We start from the raw sequence: 21,952 nt of genomic DNA, 5'->3' as shown, positions 1-21,952 counted from the left end.
AAACAGCAACACTCAGAGATCTTTCTGAAGTGCCCACACAAATCTTAGGCAGGAATACCTGTGACATTAATGCCATCTGAACGTTGGCACCATACAGTTCGTTCATTATTGTTCCAAAGACTTGCTTTCCATGTGTAGTGATAACATTTGCCTCCTGCAAGTAAATACGATAACAGCGGTTCTATTACACCTCACATAAAATAGAATAAGCATTGATCAATCAAGGCTGAGAATTGAAAAGTGCTCTTGGTACCTGTACAAGGGCGTGTTTCTAGAACCTGCTGGGGGCAGCTGTCTTGGTTCTCAAAAGACTGGACTATAAATGTCCTTGACCTAGATTGGCGGCCCATTGTCTCAAAATTTCTTCCATTGATGCAGGTTAATTCACACGTGCTCCACTCTGACCATTCCATTAAGTGGCAGTCTCCTGGATGATTGTGTAGAACAGAGCAAGGAAAATAACATGAAGACTGGCACTTGAAAACGTTTACATGGACAGGGTTCACAGTGACATTTGAGGTGACGGCACAGTGATCTGTGTGGGTTGTACACACTATACCCTATACCTTAACCAGTTTTCCACTTAGAATATACTACAAATGATAATTTATGGTTTAATCTAGGTTAGCAAGAAAATACCAAAAATGAAATTGCCACTACTTCACTTCAAGTCATGGTAGTCTTATCTAGAGGACACCATGTGTCTTCTAGTAATAATAAACTTTTCAAAATAGTAACTCAGTTTTCAAAGAGACACAATGTCATAAAATAGACATTCACAGAAACCATATAAAGGGAAGAAGTTGGTCTCAGAAGTGGAGTAGGAGTCTAAAGAATTTTTAATTTAAACATATATATATATATATATATATATACACACACACACACACACACACAATTATGTATGTGTTTACACACATGTGGATATATTCAGCCACCTTAAACTTAGGCCATACAAGCTAGGTTGGTTATTAAGATTAAAATCAACTCATACATTTTATGTAACTACTAAGGACCTTCACGATGACAGAATACTTTCATGAACCTACAGCCTTACTTGCTCCCACCAAACCATCTATCAGGGGTTCATCAACTCAAGGATCCAGTCAGCATTTTTTGAGTGCTGGCCAGGGTACTAGATACTGTCAGGTAAGGCATTATTAACACATTTTCCAGATAGAGCAGCATCTGTCCAAGGCACTAGACTATGTCCCTGATAAAACACCAGTGAGGTGGCAAAATTCTAACTTCATTCTTAAATTTCCAAGTCTAGTGCTTTTTTTTTTTTTTTTTTTTTTGCCTCTTACCTACTTTGCCTCCATTGAAGCTGTAGGGGTCTTCCAAAGTGATAACTTTGTTGCATTTTTAATTGTGGTTAATTCAAAATTTCAATTTCGACAAGAGCTTCTCCAGGAAAAAAAAAAATGAATTTGAAAATCACCAGAGAAGTCCCTCCCAATCATTTAAAACTGCATACCTGGGCAAGGAACAAAACATGGCTGTTTCAGGATGCTGTATTAAGGGCATTTCTCCACACAGTGCTTCATCCACACTTATAGCTGAGTGAGAGATTGAACCGTTGTGGACCACACAGGACAGGTGGCGGATCTGGACTCCTTCCCCACAGTCTCCACCCTATTAAAGGAAAGGATACTGTCAGAATTACCCAAACACTTAGCATCTCCCAGTTTTTTGGCTCTTGCCACCTCTTGCCCAAGAAAATCAGCAGCTTCCTCCTCTTGGGAATTATCTTTCAAATGTTGACAATAAAGCATCACTGAGCAATTCTCCTAGAGCTGATAGAGAAGCTGAAGTAGAAATGCAAATTTATTCCATGGAACGTATGTACTCAGAATATGATGATTCATTTTGGAACTCAGCCAGGATTGACAGAAAAAGAACAAACAACACAAAATTTGTCTAGGTGTATGTATTACAATGGCCTAATCCATAATCACTCCCCAAGAGAGCGTGTACAGCCACAGGGCATACATTTCTCTTTCACTTTGCTTGTTTTTTTTCTTTGGTAGGGAATTCAGTACTTTCTCATATGGATTAGGTTGGGGTTTCCAATAAAACATTGATTTTCTCTCTTGCCACAAGAAAATGTTTACCAGTATGCCTTCTGTGTTGAATAATGTTTTTTGAAGACACTTAATACAAATCCCACTCAGATTTTTCTGGGCAATTAGAAAAAAATTGTGCATAGTATCTCACAGAAACAGAAACTTAGAACTGGAAAGCTCTTAGTGGATAGCTGACCTAACCATCTGCCTGATGAAAGGTTTCCTACTATAACGTTTTTGGCAGATACTCATGAGTATTTTCTCCTCAGTTTTTGTCAGGTGTTCATACTTCAAAAAGAAGTCCACTGGATATTTGGACAGCTTTAGATAGTAGCTGTGTTTTTCCATAAATACCTTAGAAAACAGGGCAGGAGGCAGAGCTTCTATGCAAAGGAGGCAAAATCCCAGGATGGCAAGAGTGAGGGTAAAGAACTAACCACAGCAGGAACGGAGGGAAAGCAAAGACAAAGGAGTGTGTTACCAAGCTGGCCTCAACTTCACAGGGAAGCACAGCTGGTTTCTTGGACACCCATATCTTCCAGAAGGGCCCTGTGGTAACACCAGGCCTCAAGACCATCCGAAGATGAGGGATGGAGGCAATCCCGGCAATATTAACTCCCCTAAACTTCCGAGGTGTGTTACTCAGTTCCCATTAATTCCAGAAGTCAGTGGATGAGCTAGAGGTTTTCCTGACTACTGCTCATATGGTGGGAGAAAGGGAGAGAGAAAGAGCTAGAGCGAGCTCCCATCTCTGCACCCCTGCTGCTGCAGTCAGGGATGCCACACACTCTAATCCATTCACTCGTTATTAGGGGGCAGTCCGGCAACTGTGCTCTGCACTGGGAAACTGGGCTTCATGTTCTTTTCATGCCTTCCCCGCTGCAGCAGCTAGAAACTGCCTTTCCAAGGCTTTGGAGCTGTTGTGGCCTTTGGAGTGGCAGGAGCAAAGAAGGAGGTGACTGACCGACGCAGTCAGGATAGTGGGCCAGGGCATGGAGCAGGTCTGGAGGTTAATGGGCCTGCTGAGCTCCGACCAGGGCCAGGCATTGAGGCAGCAGCTGCTGAGTGCCAAGGGCAGGTTGTGGACAGACTGCTGGACGTACAGGCTGGTACGGAGTGGCTGCTGAGAAAAATTCTTTACATAATAAAGAAGTTAGGATTCAAGGACCTACTAGCAAGAAAGAAAAGGTGCAACTTAGAGGAGCTCCAAGTTGTAGCAACTTAAAACTTGAAAATCCAAATAGGCACATAAATTGGGGCCATCACCTTTGCTTTTAGAGGTGTTTTAACACGAATTATCATTTGTTTCTCTAAGATGGCAATTCCCGCACCTGATTTATCAATACTTCATAATTGTTCTAATCATTTCTCTAGCTATTGTGAAACTGTCAAAAGAAATGCACCCTAATTTTGAACCTAAGTGCAGTTTTGGGGAGATAAACAGAGGTTCAGAGTTAATTCACAGTAGATTCATTTAGCTCTAGTAAATGTTTACTCTCTAAAGTGGAAAATACTATAAGTTGAATTTCTTTTTTAGGGGAGGGGTCTCTCTTAGAAGTCATTATTCCGGATGATGGCTCCATTGCAGAATTGTCTGAGGTCTATGTTTTGCTATTGAGTGCTTGGAGAGAAGAGTCTGAAGACACTGCAGCATGTATGAAATTTGAAATTTGCTGTCTGGAACCTTGGGTAACAAAAGATGCAGTTGGTTAGAGTTCTGTTTGAAATGACAGAAAACGAGTCTCCATCAGGGATTCCTTTAAAAACCAAGACAAACAATAATATGCACCTCGTATGTATCCATAGTCAACCTTAATCTCTTCTGTCTTTGACCACAGCAGCCGTAAGACGAAGAGAAATCAGTATCCGAATGATAATCTCATTCATAAAGCAAGCATTCACTCACTCATTCATGAAGCTTTACACACTAGAGACTGAAAACAGACCCAGGCTTCTTTGAGCAAGACTGTCAGTAAGCGAGGATTCTCTCGCTGACTCTCCGCTGTCCGCATCATTAATGGATGTTTTGTAAGCTCTGAATTGGCACCTCCACCAGATGTGGAGAGGCAGATGGTGATAATAGTCATAATCATGGTTTTAATCAAAATTATAAGAGCAACTACAATTTATTGAGCTCTTAATTTATGTCAGGTACCATGATAAGCACTGTATTAAAACCATGTAATCCCTACCAAAAGTTCCCAGAAAAACAGGTACCATTGCTACTCTCCTGACAGAGATAGGGAAAACAACAACAACAACAAAACAGACTTGGAGAGTTTACGGACTTGGCAAAATTTTAAGAGCTGGGAACTGACAGAACCTTGACCAAAATGAAGTCTGACAGACTCAGGAGTCTGAGCTCCTAAAACATTCATCAACATATGTGCAGATACATGTTATCAATTGAGGACTCTGGAAAGAAAAAAATTAGGAAACACTAAAAAAAAGTGAAGCCTGAGGATGAACGTTTCCTTGTCTAATCTCTTTCCATGTGAGATTGTGGCCAAACTGTCACATCCTCTGGGCTCTGTGTTAGCTTGTCTGATGGTTTGATCCACCGGCTGGCAGTGGGCCACTTGGACATCCCCACCACCTTCAGGGAATGAGCGCCCAACCTGTATCTGGCAGGCAAGGGCATCCAGGACAAGGAGAAGCAGGACTGCAGCTGTGAGAGAGGCGATCTTCCCTTGTGTGCAGAGGCCCACACGTATTTTGATCAGTTATTCCAAATTCTGTTGACATAGATATTTAAGAAAAGGCAACCCTCGAAAAAGATACTGGGTTATTGGTCTCCCAAAGAGTTCACAGTTAGGCTTCAAGAAAAGCTGAAATGTAGCTTGAACTCAGGCAAAATTCAAGTCCTATCATCATGCTTCCCTTTCTCTTTTGCCTCTTCTTTTTTTCTGTGTCACCTTCTTTGTTTCTTCTTGCTTCTGAGCTACTGATTTTATCTACAAGGCAGGAAAATGTGGCAGGTAAAGAGTTCCCAAATACACTGTCTTCGAACAGCTTCCATTCCATTCCAAATTCTTAGGGAAGAAGGCTGACTGGCCCTGTTTGGGTAAGGTGCCCCCAGAACAATGAACTACAGCCATGTTTTTCAAGAGCTTTGCCTGGATTAAGTCTAACTGCAGAGTTTCCTCCTGGCTGGAGGTGCCAGTGAACAAGAAGAAGTTCATCGAGAAATCAGAAGCAGCTCTGAAACTTTTGGATACACTTCCTGCTAGGGTCTCCCAGGGCCTCCAAGCCTGGGTATCTCCAATGGACGGCAAGTGCCCCAGCCCCCACTCGCAATTCTACAGAGAATGTTCACAACCCACTGCTCTTGCTCCTATGGTTCTGGCAAAAGCTCAATATGTGAAAGCAACATGAAACACTGCATTTGGCATTTCCCCATAATGTCCCCAAGAGACAAGTGGGCAGAAGTGTGTGGAAAAAAAAAAAAGAGGCTCCTGACAGCCAAGAAGATAAAAAGGGAAGGTTGATGAAAGAACAAGTAAGGCAGAGTAGTAGTTGTATGCCTGGCAAGACTTGGAGCAGGGGTTTTTATCAGACCTCCTCCCCTCTCTTCCTCCCCCGGACTTTTTTCTCCCTTCCCCTGCAATAGGTTCCTGAATTCTTTGAGTTTTTTTTTCTCTACTCTGTCAACAGTTATCACAGTGCTAAGGAAAAACATTCCTTACATTTCCTTTTTGGGATTCCAAACAGCATTTACAAATTGCTGAAGAGTTAGGAAAGAAGATTTTCAACTGGTAGACAAAGTATTCATATCAGAAGCCACGAGGTTACTACTGAATTAATGAGCATGGTTATCTTATTTTCTGTAAAAAGGAGACTGAACAAATGTACCACACATTTTTGTTCCTCTGGGACGTATTAAAATACATGGACACTTAACTTCTGCAAGAGTAATGCTGCATGACAATGTCATCCTGACAGGAACACGGAACATCTCCATGAGAATACTCTGCAGATTTCTTAACGCGTACTCACAATTATTGTTACCTAATTAAAATGTGCTTTGGAATATGAACTAAAGGATAAACTAGTAAAATAAGAAAATAAAATCAATGCGCTTTTTCTTACACAAGAAACCACAGAGAACTGTAGTGGACGATCTTTGCTGATCCAGCAAAAGCTCTGGGTATGTGATATATGATGATGGTGCTAGCCGTTTATATCTCAGGTCAATAAAAAAGTAATCATTGAGGAAAATGTAGTAACCTTGCTTCGTGTAATAATGTTAAAATATAACTTTCATACTCTTTTGGTTTTCTGCCCCTATAAAAGATTTCGTCTACGCCTAAAAGCGCTTCTTTAAGAAATACGGCAAGCTGTGCATTTCCATCACATCAGGGTTTTGCCTAATTAAATAATACTTTGATATTTTCAACAAGCCAAGAACATCACATTGTATTCCAGAGAATACATAAGAGGATGAAAGTCCCAGGACCCTGTTAGAATCAGTGCCCAATGAATGGCTATTTTCCTAGCAACACCATGGGGCATGAGGTTAAGTCATTCGGTGTTAGTTTTGCATGTGCTCTATTGCATAAAAATACATTGTGTCAGGTCCTTGGTGCTGTGAAATTGATCCCATCAGCACATAGGTTGACCAAATGCTTTAGACATACTAAGAAGCATTTCTTTAAGCATCATCACGTGACCTACCTCCAATTTACACGCGGACCAGTTGCCGAGGACCCAGCTGTAGCAGGGCGTTACTGGGCAGGTTTTCTGCTGGGTCAGCTCTGTGGGGCATGGCCGTCCTTCCCCTTGGGTTGGCATAATGATAAATCGAGTCCGGCTCATTCGACCTAAAATGATAAGGAAGGTGTTGGTTTTTTGTTTATAGGCTGGCTTAGTAAGGGAATTAAAAAACAGAATGCTGCCTTACATACATTCGTTAAAATACACTGAACTTTGTCACATCTGGCTCTCAGTTTTTCTGCCATTATAAGTGAGGTTTCTATGGATATGCAGGTTATGTAAGGTCTGCATAATGCTTAAGGTTTTGGAATTCTGTCTGTGTTTTACTTCTTTAGTCTTCCTAACTCCAAACTCTGTATTGTTGCCCAAATAGACTGATCCTGTAAACACTGGGAGAATGCTAATTAATTCAGCAAATATTTATAAAGCTCCAGGATGATCCAGGCATCTTTCTATGTGCTAGGGATACAGGGACGAAATTGCCAGTTGTAGCTCCTGCCCTCACAGACCTTGTATTTTAGGCCAACATTAAAAATATTGAAAATAGAGTTGCATTTTTTTGTTAGGTTCTAAATTAGCAAGTAGGGTAAAAATTGCACACAACCCAAATTACCCTAGAACCTTGGGAAGGTGCCACCCCAAGGTCTCCAGACTATTTTTGAATTAATTCAATATGGACAACTGTCCTACAGTTTAGGGCCAAATTTTTTTTTTCACTGAATACAAGATGAAGTTGTTGGCTTATGTGAAGGAGGCATGATGTTTGAAAAAACATGTTCAAATACTGGTATTGCATTTCATTAAAAAAAAAAAAGGCAATTGGTTAATAGGAATAGCCAAGGAAAGAGCAGGGCTCCCATGTCATTTTATGGCCACATGTAGGTATCAGGTCATAAGCCCATTAAAGAGGACTAGTGGACAGAAGTTAGATGTCTGTGTTTCTCTCTTGCTCTCTCCCCCACTCATTCCTGTCCTTAATCTTTGTTTTTTGATGAGGTATTATGTGCAAGTAGTTGCATTATTATTTTCTGTGAATAGGATGTCCTTCCATTGTTGCTATAAAGTTAACTATGTAATTGTAATTTGTGATAAAAAAGAAAAACAGAGGTACCATGAGAGCATGTGAGGGGGGTATATGCCAGTCTGGGAAGGAGTCAGAACATTTCCATGAGCAGCTGACCTTTGAGCAGAAATCTGAAGAAGTCAGCCAGGCATGAGGTACAGAAAGTGTCTCATGCTGAAGAAAGGGCACGTGAAGAAGTCCTGAGATGCAAAGGAGCAAACCACATTTGAGGAACTGACAGGAGGCCAATGTGGCCCAAACAGAGCTAGAGGAAGACTAGGTTGAGGCAGTGATAGTAAACCTATTTAAAGTGGGGTGTTTTAGTTGATGTCAAGGATTCCAGATTTATATGTGAAGAAAAATGGAAAGCTAGGGAGGACTTCAACACAGAATTCACTTGAAAGCCCTGGGTCAGAATAATTCTCAGATGCCTTCAAGTTCACAGACAAGTAAGAGTGACTCACCTTTCAGTGGACTAGACCTCTTACTGGCTACCAGAAGATTATCAGTTTTGTGGTAACTAATTCCCTTGGAGAAAACCTTTGAGGAAAACTAAGAGGTGGTTTTTGTTTTTGTTTTAAATTAGGCTCCACTCCCAGTGTGGAACCCAACATGGGACTTAAACTTACTACCCTGTAATTAACACCTGAGCTGATATAAAGAGTCGGGTGCAGACGTAGTGAAAAGAAGGGGCACATGCTCCCCAATGTTCATAGCAGCAATGTCCACAGTAGCCAAACTGTGGAAGGAGCCGAGATGCCCTTCAACAGATGAATGGATAAAGAAGATGTGGTTCATACATACAATGGAATATTACTCAGCCATCAGAAAGGATGAATACCTACCATTTGCATCGACATGGATGAAAATGGATGAATTATGCTAAGTGAACCAAGTCAATCAGAGAAAGACAATTATCATATGGTTTCACTCATATGTGGAACATAAGCAATAGCATGGAAGACCATAGGGGAAGGGAGGGAAATCTGAAGGGGGAGAAATCAGAGAGGGAGATGAACCATGAGAGACTATGGACCCCGGAAAATAAACCGAGGGTTTCAGAGGGGAGGGGGGTAAGGGGTAGGAGTAGCAGGGTGATGGGTATTAAGGAGGGCACGTGTTGTGATGAGCATTGGGTGTTATGAGTAACTGATGAATTGTTGAACACGACATCAAAAACTAATGATGTACTATACAGTGGCTAACTGAACATAATAATAATAAAAAAAAGTCAGGTGCTTAACCGATTGAGCCACCCAGGCATTCCTAGGAGGTTCTTTTTTTTTTTTTTTTTTTTTTTTTTTTTTTTTTTTTTTTTTTTTTTTTTTTTTAAGATTTTATTTATTTATTTGACAGAGATAGAGACAGCCAGCGAGAGAGGGAACACAAGCAGGGGGAGTGGGAGAGGAAGAAGCAGGCTCACAGCAGAGGAGCCTGATGTGGGGCTCGATCCCACAACGCCGGGACCACGCCCTGAGCCGAAGGCAGACGCTTAACCGCTGTGCCACCCAGGAGCCCCTCCTAGGAGGTTCTAATCACTGCATTCTTCATCCTTGAGGTTTGGGTTTCTGTCCCTAACATGGTGCTTCACATATATTAAGCACTAACTGAATATTTGTTTAATTCATATTTTCATACATTGTCTACATGATATCCGGTATCTGAAAATGTATGATGATATATCAGTGCAATTATTGAAAAGGTACCAAATACTAAGGTAATACTCTAAATACTTAAATGCCGAAGAATAACAACAACCCTAAAGGAAAATTCTTCCCATACTATGGATAAGGAAAATGAGGGAGACTTTAATTCACTGGTCTAAAATTAAAAAAAAAAAAAACTAGTAAGTTGCAAAACAGGATTCAAACTCAAAGTTTTGTTCCAGAGGCTGCTGTGTTAGCCCTGAGTTAGACAGCAAGGATAGCTACTTACCACTTTCTTTTATGGGAAGGTAAAATTTGAGTCAACAATGACACATGCTTGGTAAACAACAGAATTGACCCATTCTTCTCGGGTGAGATTTCCTATGAAGACCATGCGTTTTTGATGTCCTACCCAGCATCACTCAAGCAAAATCATACCAGTTGGACATCATTCATATGAAATGTCCCTGCTTGGTGAATACTTTTGGTTCAAGATTTTACATTAACTCTTGCTTAAATGCTCTTCAGTTTTATAATAATCTTTATATTTATTCTCTTGACCTAAATACCTATTACCCTAAATGTCATTATAATTGCATTTTATTCTATTGCTATAAGAATAATAACAATGCAGTGTTGCCTTTATCACAGCTAAAGAGGCTCTATTTCATCATAACCAAATAATTTCAAGTTTGTTCTTAAATTGATGGCATGCAGATGGCCATTACTTTAGAACTATATTAGTTATTTCTATTAAAGTGACAGATATCTTTTGCTGGACATAGAGGTGGGGGCAACGTAATGTATTCAACAGAAAAAAAAATGATTCTATTACTTTTTGAAACAATGAAAGTCTTAAAATCATTCACTGAAAGCACAGCCATATGATTTCTCTGTCTTTTGCTATCCTAACACAAAAATAAGGTTTTCAAACAATCCCAGTTACTACCAAGAACACATTTTTAATAGCAAGGATTTTACAATATTCCTACATTTTGAAGCATATTGTCATGTTTAAGCGGCTAATATTCAAGTTCAATGACAAACATGTTGCTAATTGAAGGCATGAGTGTGTAAAAGGTTTCTGTGGGGTACTTGATAGAATTGAAGTTTCTTTTTTAAAACTTTTATTTATTAGAGAGAGAGAGAGCATGCACGAGCAGGGGGGAGCAGAAGGCAGAGGGAGAAGCATGCTTCCTGCTGAGCAAGGAGTCAGGACTTGATTTCAGGACCCCAAGATCATGATCTGAGCTGAAATCAGCTGCTTAACCAACTGAGCCTCCTAGGCACCCCTCTTTTTTCTCTTAAGTCAGGGATATTTGGGTTGTATAAATTAAATAATCAGAGAAAGCACCCCCAAATTAAGCACTCTTTCACAAATCCTGCAATTGCATATATTAAATCTAGCTACATGGAATACAGATGGCATCAATAAGGAGGCCCACTGTCTCCAATGGCAGTAGTCTAAAATTGCCTGGGATTCCAAACATCAGACGGGATGGAATATCCAACCAAGCAATATCTCTCAACACTGATTATTCTAAAAGGAACCCCTAAAATCAGGAGCCTAAAGAAATTGTTTTGGTGATAGTGAATTTTCATGTGAGGGGAAAAGCAGTAGCCAAATTATGTAGCCAAATTAAAGATATTTAAAGTTACAATGTGATATAGAATATAAGAGAACGGGAATTTTAAAATAGCTCATGTATGGTGAAAAGAAACCTGGACTTGGCATCAAAATTCTCTAGCTGGAAACGGTTCTCTTGATTTAACAGCTCGTAAATGATGTGACTACATGGAAGTATTTTAACTCCTCTGCACGTGAATTTCCTCTTCTGTAAGATAAAGTCTACAGAAAGTTCTTTCTGTCTGATGATAATTCATGCTGGGGAAAATGCCACTTAACAATCAATCAGTTTAAATGGGAATTAAAATACGTTTAATAATAAAGTCTAAGTGGGACTTTTTCTGGAACTAAAAAGTATGCAAGTGAGTTTATTTGATCTAATATCAATTACCATGTCGATGATAATTACAACAATGTAGTTGTTATTAGGACAAATAATACATCAGCTATTAATACTTCTTATGTAATTTTATGATTACCCTATAAAAGATCCACTGTTTCATGACTGGCTTTTGCAGTTTGATCATCAGCGTCTTCGGCCTTCGACTCACTTTCCATCAATTTTTTCAAGAGCCCCCTTTAATCTTTGGTGTACAGAGTGTTCCATTTTATATCCCTTTGTTTTGGGTACGTACTCTATTTGCAGCTACAGACTGACAAATACTCTGATGAAATGACAGAACACGTGTCAGTGGAGAAAGGTTGCTGGTTGGGGGATGGATTCTTAGATGGTCAGTTCATTAGTGAATATTTGGATATTATAAAGGCTTTGGCATCCTTCAGAACTCACAATTATGCTGAATCAGGTGAAAAGCACTGAGATGATGAGGATTCCTTAGAGTCATCTCACATTGATTATATAAATAAAAAAATACCATATATAAACCACCTTAACAGTATATCTAAAATATAGCGGATGGCTGTTAAAACTTTTATTTTAGGCATTTATTTTAACAACTGCTATTTCATATGTATTCCTAGAAATGGCGTTAACCATTTCTACTGGTATTCTACTGGGCTTATGATATGCAATCTCTAATGATTCTGCCTGGTTCCAACCCACCAAAGCTCTCACACTGTAGTTTGGATTCCTTCTGCCTTCAGAGTAAGAGTGAAGATTGCTACCATGCATGTCTTGATGCTTTCAATCAGAAAATTGGGGCATTGCCTTGGACACGCCATCTGGATTCCTCTTGTTTGGGTTTATGTTTTTCAATAAAAGTAATAGAGGACTAGCAATATATTTGGAACCTGAATTCAATAGTAGCTATAGATAAGATGTTTAACAAGCAATACCCATGAGATGTAAAAACGGAAATCGACTCTGTTCATCTACTCTTCACGCTATAAAAAAGAGAAAAGTACTCCCTTACAAAATATGTTTCCAATTTAATAAAGACCCAAATTATAGTAGGGTAGGTTTGCTAGCGATTCTCTGAGTCTTTTCCTCTCCTCCCTTGACGAATATTGGGAACTCATTATGAGCAATGGTGATATTGGGCCCACTGTTAAATTAGCAATAATTACTTGCAATAAAGAAAAAAGAATTGCATGGTAAGAATGCCAGAAAAAAAAGACAATCAGGTACATGACTGGTAACACAGACACACACCCCACACACACCAAAAGAGAGACCTATATTGGTACCTGTGTATAGGACCAGATCACACTCTCACTGAAGTGTTCAGACTTCATTCTGGGGCTCCTGACAAAGGGGGTGTGGAAAATGTAAGCAGTAAAAAACCTCACAAAACTGTTTGAATATTTGTCAATTTATAAATTCATAAAAGGAAATGGAGTCAGTGCAGTGGTTCTCTGACCAGACTTTCAAGTCCAAGGAGCCAGCCATCATATACCTTTATAGTGGCATGCTTTAAACAATAGTTCTGCTACGGCCCTGGCATATGGTCGTTGGATTAACTGAAACTTATGATTTTGATAGCTCTGGACAGTTTGAATATGACCAACAATGCAAAGTAGGGGAAAGTAGAAAAGGAAATATAAGAAAAATGAGCAATGAAAAACATACCTATTTTACCTTACATATTTCATCAAATAAAATATCTGAGCAGTTTAGATGAACATATCCATAAACCCCAATGCACTGCAGACATGTAAATATAATAACAACAGTATAAGAAGTCACTTTGAGCTTACAGCATGTCATTTGAATATTATGACTGGTTTGCTTTCCACCCGAGCATTATTTCTTTTGAATAGGAATTGAATTTTCAAGGCATATGCATAATGGTCTTCCAGAGCTGACATCTACAAGGGATTGGCCAACATACACCATGAAGGGTGGGGCTCAATGTCACTAACCTCAAGTTGATGGTAGTCCTTTCTGATGTGCACTCAACATTTAGGTTTTTGAATACAGTGTTTTCACTTTTAAGTATTTCCTCCCATGGATTTATTCTTAAGCTTTTGGTGCCTGCTACTTAATACTAGTAACAAATACTAGATGACAAAACTAATGAAAAAAGAAGCCACGGAATACTAACAAAAACCTCATTAATAGCTGGTCATGTCAATCTATTAATTTTTATCACTTAGGTCTCTGGTTAAGAATTTATTGTATAATACTTTTGTCATTACAAAAGTATTCCTTGTTATGGAGGGAGGGACTAAGTTACTTAAGTGAATACAATGTGCTATGATACAGAGGTGATACGGCATATTCTTGCTTAGTTCTTTTCCCTTCCTTATCCTGCTTACTTGGCTCTCCCTTCTTCTGAGAGCACCTGTTCTCCCGACTACCCTCAAATAAATAAATCACTTCAACAAGAATCCCAATCTCAGACTCACAGACACAGTTATTAATATTCTCACTTCATAAACTGAAGCTCAGAGAAGTTAAATATTTTTTCACAAAAATCACACAGCCAGGAGGACTGGAACAAAGATCTAATTTACTCCAAAAGCATGTGCTTCTCAAAGGTTTTCATCTGGTCCAAGTCAGGCATCAGATGCTATGCTGTAATTGTTAGGCCACTTGGGCAAGTCTGAGACGTATACTTAGGTCTACCCTCTGCCATAAATGTGTTGCCTATATTCATATATTTCATATTTTCCTTTAGTAAAATGTAATTAAAATTATAGTACTAACATCTTCTCTTCTATTCTGATAGCTCTTTGTTTTGGGTACTTGTCAGTAAATTTCTGAAAGCTGTGGAAAGTTACATTGTCTAAAATATTCAGTTAAATTCATGGGGCTCTTTATACTGGAATCTACTTTAAATTCTCTTAACAAATATCACTTAGAGGTGCCAGGCTGGCTCAGTTGGTAGAGCATGTGACCTTTGATTTTGGGGTTGTGAGTTCGAGCCCCATGTGTGGTGTGCAGTTTACTTTAAAAAAAAAAAAACTTAAAAAAAAATCCTGCCTAGATTTTTTATCCAAGTTTAAGTGTAAACATTGTTTTACATATACTCTCTTGTGGTCATGGATTTGGGATCAATGTTATTCTCTGATGTAACAGAGTGGGGAAAAATTTTGGCCCTGATCTGCAACCTAAAGACTGATCTTTGGCCTGTGGTTGGCATTGTTAGAGATGGAAGATATGGTAACAGTTTTGCATTCAGAGCTTCGTCCAAGGGTTTCCCCTACAGAGATTCCTTAGCCTATCTGAAAATTGCTGCAGGCATCCGGATACCTGTCATCCTAGAGAACATCCAAGTTACACAAGATAAAGATTCCATAAGCCTTTCACAGTAAAGCAGACTAGTCTGAGCCCTGACCATCTATCTGGGAGTGAGGTCAGCTAGGGAAGAAATAACAACACCACAGTTTTAGAGTTGGAGATAGACCACGGTATCACGGATCATGATAGGTCTTTCAAGGATGGAAGATTAGGCACGTTTGGGTTTGCTTGGAAATAAAGGGCTCCAGAACTCTCTGTAGCGTGTTCTAGCCACTCATCTCCACTTCTACTCTCAACGATCACATTTCGGTCCCATTAAAAGCTAACAAAACTTGGTGGACCACCGTAAAACCCTATATGCAGCAGAAATATCCCAATAAGGAGCTCCCCATGTGACACAAAAGGAGAAGGGCAGAGAGAGTCATTTTGGCCATCCTGCAGCTACTGTGTCCATCAGAATCACACTTTCCCAGGTAATACTGGCTCCCTGCAGCTACATTCCAATTGATAGGCTAGAAAATATGTGATATTATTGATTAGGAAACAAGTATACCTTTAGGAGGCTTAAAATTCTGGGGGGACTTCTTAAAACCCTTACTTCCCTTTGTGTTCCAATCTGAGATCCATTTCCTCTGCTTATTTTTAAATATACCTATAAATTATGAGAATTTTTATAAAGCGATACGTAGGGCCATGGACCTAACAGGAACATTTACAAGTACAATGTCAGATGCAAAGGGGCAAAGTAGAACAAATAGGGCTTTGGAGACACCTGAATATGGGTTTGAATCTTTCCTCCATAACTGACAAGCTATGTGACCTTGAACAAGTTACTTATCACCTCACCTGTGAAGTTCTGCCCATGCCTATACTTCGTAGTAATGTTGTAAAAGTTTACTAAGACACTTCTGGCTCCAATAATTGTGACTTTGACCAACAGATGTTAAAAAGTAATTATTCCAACATTTCATCAGTTTATACATAAAAAGTAGTGCAAGTGAGTTCTGCAAAGACCAGTTCAAAGACCTACAAGTTGCCATTGGAAAATCCAGCTCAGAAACTCAGATCTTCTGGTTTCTGGTTCAGTCTTTTGTTTTTCCCATTCTGCCATTCTATATTTAGCTTCTTATTCTCTTGTCATAAGAACTAATTACTTGATATAGCAAATAAGTTTGAATTGTTATAACTATTAGACTGGGCCTGATCAAGGATACCACACTGATCACATTTTATGCAGACACTAACACTGAAGACTACCAGCTTAACTTTGCTTAAAAAGAAGAAAAAAAAAGCCAGAAAAATCACAAAGTGGTGGTACTTTGGAGTCAATACAAAATTATTTTTGCTTTACAGGCCAGAGTTGACAGAAAAATTATATGCCATCTGGGAAACAGAATCAGGCTGGATTACATAATATAGAAAACACAAACTCACATACATTGAATTAAAAAATATGAAGTAGGAAAAAATCACAGTTTGGGATTAATAACATTCTTAGAGTGTTATCAGTTAAATAATAATTATGAATAATTCATGTTATGCTAAATTTAGGGAGTTCTACATTCCACTGAACTGATGAAAATTCAACAAAGAACATGACTAATCCAAATATTAAGCTCTTCTATTACAAGCTTTGATCTTTGAAATCTATCTAAAAGGATCCCTTAGTGGAAGCTTAGAATCAGTCTTTCTGACGTGAAATAAATTGGATTCAAATTGTTCTGACCTTGAAATCTTTAACACAATTAGAAAGTATATGACAAGCATCAGGTGTACATTAAAGAGGCATTCCAGACACTTCGAGAATAAAGGAAGAGCTCATTTCAAAATCTCTCCCCAGATCAATGTAGTTCTGTGGATTCGATGGCGAAGTGTGGCTCGTGGGGAGAGCATCTGGGACATCCAGCACACCAGCATTTGCCTGACAACCAGCAAATTCATAAACTGAGACAATTGTGTGAACTTTTTTGCCTTTGATAAAGAAGTCAGCCGAGAGCCGCAGGTGCTGGAGTCAGACTCCCATGCAACTTGCTTGCCCACTTTAATGTGACTAAACTATCTCCTCTCATGGTTTCTGCCCCATTGCCACCAACAGTTGGAAAAATGAAAGCGGCTCATATAAAAGACAGCTGCTGGCACACTGTCTCAGAAGGGACAAGGTACAGATGCTTTTCAATGATAGTTTCCAACTCTTTTAGCTCCAGAGTTTGGTCTCTTTTAAGAAACACATTCATCTGTGCCATACATTTTTTGCTTTTGATTATTGCCGTTTGCTTATTGCTTTTAGGTTGTGCTGCACGAGGATTAAGGCATAATCTAAATATGTAATTCTCTCATTTTGGAAACATTACTATCTGCCCGTGGTGGGGGTGGGTGATGATCAGAGAAGAGCGGTGCTCTAAGACTGGGGCTGGAAACAGACAAGCTTGGGGGCTGTGGGGTACAGTGTAATGTAATGACAAGGGCTCTCTGCACCATCCTGAGGCTGGGTGCTTAGAAATTCTAGGGTCATGTGTCCTAGTCTTTGTACTGTTCAATTTATTTTTTTTAAGATTGAAATCGGGCACAAATGTAATTAGAACAACATTTATTTTTAGGTTTTCATCTGTGGGTCCTGACACGGAGGGTTCAGCGTACCAGGTAGTCAACAAGTGCTTGTGAAGTTGAGCAAGAGCAGAGCCTCCTAGAGAAAACACCAGTCATAAGAGCTGTGGCACCTTCTCATTCAATGTGGACATAGATATCACCACGTCGATGGCCTTTCTTCCCCCATCCCTCATTCCCTTGCAAAACACTTGATCTCCTTATTCTCCATTACACGATGTGTTTTGGTTTCATCATGGACGTCGGCTATTTTTGTGTTTATATCCTCATTTATTTGCTATCTGTCTTGTCATCACCATCCAGTTTTTCACTGGAACATTCATTGTATGACATCGGGGGACTCTGTTTGCCTGGGATCCTTTACAGTGTGGCCTCAACTGTTGGGAGAATGTCCGGCACTCAGAAAGCATCCAATGAATATTTGTAAAACATATGACTACACTTCTACAGTCCTGCCTTCAAGAACAGATGTCTAAATAGCATGGTCACCACATAATTTATTTTTCATATTGCCACTTTTGACAGTGAAAGAAGACACTGTTAAGTGACAGGATAATAGATATAAACTTTATAAATCTTTGCTGAATGAATAAAGGAACATGGGGCACACACACATTTAGATCACTGGAGGGTCTGACAGATATCAGGATTATGGAATATATTTTTAAAGGTATAATTACATCTGACAATTCAGGAGATCAAGACATCTAAAGATCAAGAAAGGATTCCCAAGCAGATATCCTAATAGACCTTTAGAAACTAGCTAGAGGTAATTTATAACTAGTGCTATATTGAAAGCCAATGGGTACCATTTAAATGACTTCCAAGTGCTTCATGCAATTTCATTTCTCCAAGTAGTTAACATTCCTTCCCCAGTCCCACTGGTACCTTAGTTCACACAATGACTTCCTTAGGAAATCTTTGTTTCTCTTTATTATTCTAAGGCCTAGAAAAGGTGAATTTAAGTTCAAACTCTAATTACCTAGAAGTCTCCAATAGTAGGATTCAGATTTGGAAAGGATTTTCTTTTGTTTCTTGTTGTCTTTCTAATAGACAAACAGGGCCTGCTGAGTTGAGTGCACAATACTAACAGAACTGCTTGAAAAATTAAATACTTGAATACTAAACTTACAATTAAGGGTCTTATTTTTAAAGGCAGTGTATTAGCATAACACGGATATCTGTCATGTTTCACCGACTTGGTACAGTGGCAGAATTAGGACTGCCAGGCAAAAACAATAATAAACAGATCTGGCTCCTTTGCATTGAATGCATTTTTGGGTAATGGTACCTAAGATGTATGCATTTAGTTAGGGGGTGAGGAAGACATCCCCTAGGCAGCAGGGGTTGGCTGCCTTTGGGCTTGTGATTCAGTCTGCAGGCTCTTCCCCTATGATGCAGAACCACAGGGGCAAGGACAGATATCAACTGAAATTCCTCCAATGTGTCAGGTACTGTGCCCAAGGGAACTGGGGGGATTTACCCATGAAGAACCCACACAGGGTCTTTGGGCCCTCAGACATACAGACATTACAAGTGATTTAATTCATGCATGAGAAGAGTAGGAGGAGGCAGTAGTGGGGTGATGGTAAGATGCTCCACGTAAGGAAAAGTAGCACACACTCAAGGATGTGACTGAAATACACTGTATTAGAGCAGAGAGAGCCAACATATCAGTGGAGGGTGATGGGCATAGAGAGGCAGGCATGGTGAGATCCCATGGGTCCTTGTGGACCATGCTTACAGTACAGGACTTCACCCTTTCTCTACTTTTCCATGCTACCCTTTACTACTGTAAAAGAGACACCTCCCAGAAACCCATGAGGACAAGACTGCAGTGTTTACAGCTGTGGAATAACCAGGGTGAGTTACTGATGGAGGAGGAGCAACCAGTTGTTCTGACAAAAGACATCACTAATGTGAAAAACACCTCTCATTTGTATGAGTCTGTAGTGAACTCATCAACATACAATATTACCTCTTTGTTTATTTATCGTCTATGTCCCTCAACTACGTTGCAATTCCATGAGAAGAGGGCAAGTATCTACCTCCCACCCACTGCTGCATCCCAACACATTGAGCTAGAACTGGCACATGGGTATTTGTTTAACGGATAAACGGCTCTTAATAAGAAAACAAATTTGCATTTTAAAAATACACTTAGGCTATGTCTATAATGTATGGATTTTAACTGGGGTAAAAGGATGAGAAATGAGATTGGGAGACAGAGTGACTAAGTCTATAGAATAATCCTTAACAGATTCTAGGGAATCTCCAATGACCCTCTCTACTACTGGGGGCTAAGAAGATGGAGATGGAAATTAACATACAATAAACACCCATGATGTGTCAGTTATTGTGCTAGGTGTCCATATACTTCATATCATTTAATTCTCAAACTAAAAACACCTCCAAGTATGCACGAACTCTATTTTATAGATAAAGAACCTGAGAATCAGATTAAGTAATTTGCCTCAACAGCTGCGATTTGAAACTAGATTTACTCAACTTTAAAGTGGATGCCCAACTGGAAACTATATCATGCTGCCAATCAGAATACTTGAGGAATAGTTACTGAAATCTTGAGATTTACAATTTGGTTTCCTGAGGTTCTTTATGGGCTCTCAAATGTGCAGGAAATGGCATGTCATTATTGGACATTGTGAGTCTCATATTTTCATTGTGAGCGATGCTCTTTGCAGAAGTAGTTTTCAGTTTCCTTAGTCACATTTTCCTAATACAGACCCTGACTACTGTTTTCAGCTCTGCCCTCTCCAAAATCTGATAGCTGAGTTCACACATGAGCCCTTTTTCCATGCTGCATCTTGCCTTGATTCCTCAGATAATCCCAACTGAGGCAGAGAATTATGTGCAACTCCAGCACACTCATTTGGGAGTCACTTAGAAATGATCCCATGTCCTCGTGCCAGTCGTCCAGTCACTTCTAGAAACTTGCTCCCAACTATTTTTGTTTGGCAATTAAATCCAGGTCTTGGTGTATCCTCCTCCCATTTTGATTCCATGATTCCTGCAACATGCAATTCTTCCCTTCTCCTCCTCTGCTTAGTGCCTAACCACACAGCACAATTTTTCCTAGGGCCCTACTCCAAATATCTGACATCTACCTTGTGATAAACTAGGACTCTTTTTCAGAACTGGAGTCCTATCTTTAACCATAGGTCTATGCTTTCCAATTATTTCTTGTGTTCTTTCCCATGGACAATGTCTTGGTCCCCCCTTCAGTCTGGTGCTGGAGTGCTATCTATATATCCATTTGCCTAGCTTCTGACTATCCGCTGCCTTTCCTTCCTTGCCATTATATATCATTTGCCCACTGAGATCCTGGGAATTTGTGGTAATGGTTGCTATCTGTTCACCACAGATTTATACTCTTTTTCTTCCATAGTGTAATACTATTGCTGAGAAGTGACTGGCTATCTAGAAACTACATTTGCTGCCTGACCATCTTGGATTGAGGTGGGTACATGGGACTAAATTTTGTGTAATATAGATGGGAGGGATGTATCCTATCTCCAAACTGGCCCATAAAACCCTGCATAGAGCCAACTGGAAGGCACCCTCCAAAGAAAATTGGTTATGTTAAAGTGGTACAGTCTCCATCAACCTGGGTTCTGATTGACTTTTTAAAGTGCAAACAACCCCTCCTTTTATGTCAGTGAAAAATTATCTCTAGTCTGGGATATTAAGCCATTGTGATTTCAGGGTTTGTCTGACACAGGATTACTTTAACAATACATACAAAAAACATGGAGGCCAATATTTTTTGTTTGCTGAGCTTATGACTTTTTTTTTTTTTTTTTAGGAGTGGGCTGGAAGGAGAGGGAGAGAGAGGATCTTAAGCAGGCTCCACACCCAGCACAGAGCCCTGAGATCATGACCTGAGCTGAACTGAAGAGTTGGACATTTAACTGACTGAGCCACGCAGGTACCCTGAGTTTATGACCTTTTGAACAAACACTGCCCCACTGAGCTAGCAGCTCTTTTGTTGTCTGCCACTGTGACCAGGCCAGGGTTGCAACCTCTGCCTCGACAGAAAGGACCGATACAAGGCAAGTTCTATCTCTCTTCCCCTCTGGGTCAGCTTCACGATGCCACCACCAACTGGCAACATGCCTTTTGCCCATTTGTCACGTTATGGCATACAGAAAGATATTTAAAAGCCAAACTGTTGGAGCACCTGGTGGCTCAGTCAGTGAAGCAACTGACTCTTGATCTCAGCGAGGGTCTTGATCTCAGGGTTGTGAGGCTCAAGCCGCACATTGGGCTCCACACTGGGCATGGAGCCTACTTTAAAAAATTTTTAAAAATTAATAAAAAAAAAAACCAAACTGTTTGGTGGGAACAAACATAAGGAAGCCAAATACCTCCATGACCACAAGTCTTCGAACATTCTGTCCAAGCTGTCCACCCCGAGAGCTGACAGTTGACCACACATTCCACCAGGCAATGAACGCTCATTCTCTGGGGCTTCTCCAAGTTATGCTGCAGATGGAAATAAACAATTTTACGGCAGAAATCCTATCACTGTCAAATCAAATCACTATCCTTTCATGGGAAAGACTTTATTCT

At 39.8% G+C, this 21,952-nt stretch overlaps 1 protein-coding gene across 1 annotated transcript in view; it reads right to left on the bottom strand.

The window, feature by feature from the left end:
• Positions 1 to 21,952, bottom strand: part of THSD7B (thrombospondin type 1 domain containing 7B) — an 848,738-nt gene that overhangs the window by 18,817 nt on the left and 807,969 nt on the right. The window contains 6 exon segments of the mRNA XM_034654492.1: positions 59 to 154; positions 254 to 427; positions 1,478 to 1,518; positions 1,520 to 1,635; positions 6,741 to 6,886; positions 21,748 to 21,865. Of these exon segments, the coding sequence (XP_034510383.1) occupies positions 59 to 154; positions 254 to 427; positions 1,478 to 1,518; positions 1,520 to 1,635; positions 6,741 to 6,886; positions 21,748 to 21,865 (691 nt within the window).

Source organism: Ailuropoda melanoleuca, chromosome 2 (genome assembly GCF_002007445.2).
Source record: "Ailuropoda melanoleuca isolate Jingjing chromosome 2, ASM200744v2, whole genome shotgun sequence".
Classification (NCBI taxonomy): Eukaryota; Metazoa; Chordata; class Mammalia; order Carnivora; family Ursidae; genus Ailuropoda; species Ailuropoda melanoleuca.
The sequence above is the reverse complement of the archived record's forward strand: the minus strand, read 5'-3'. Positions and strand labels throughout refer to the sequence as shown.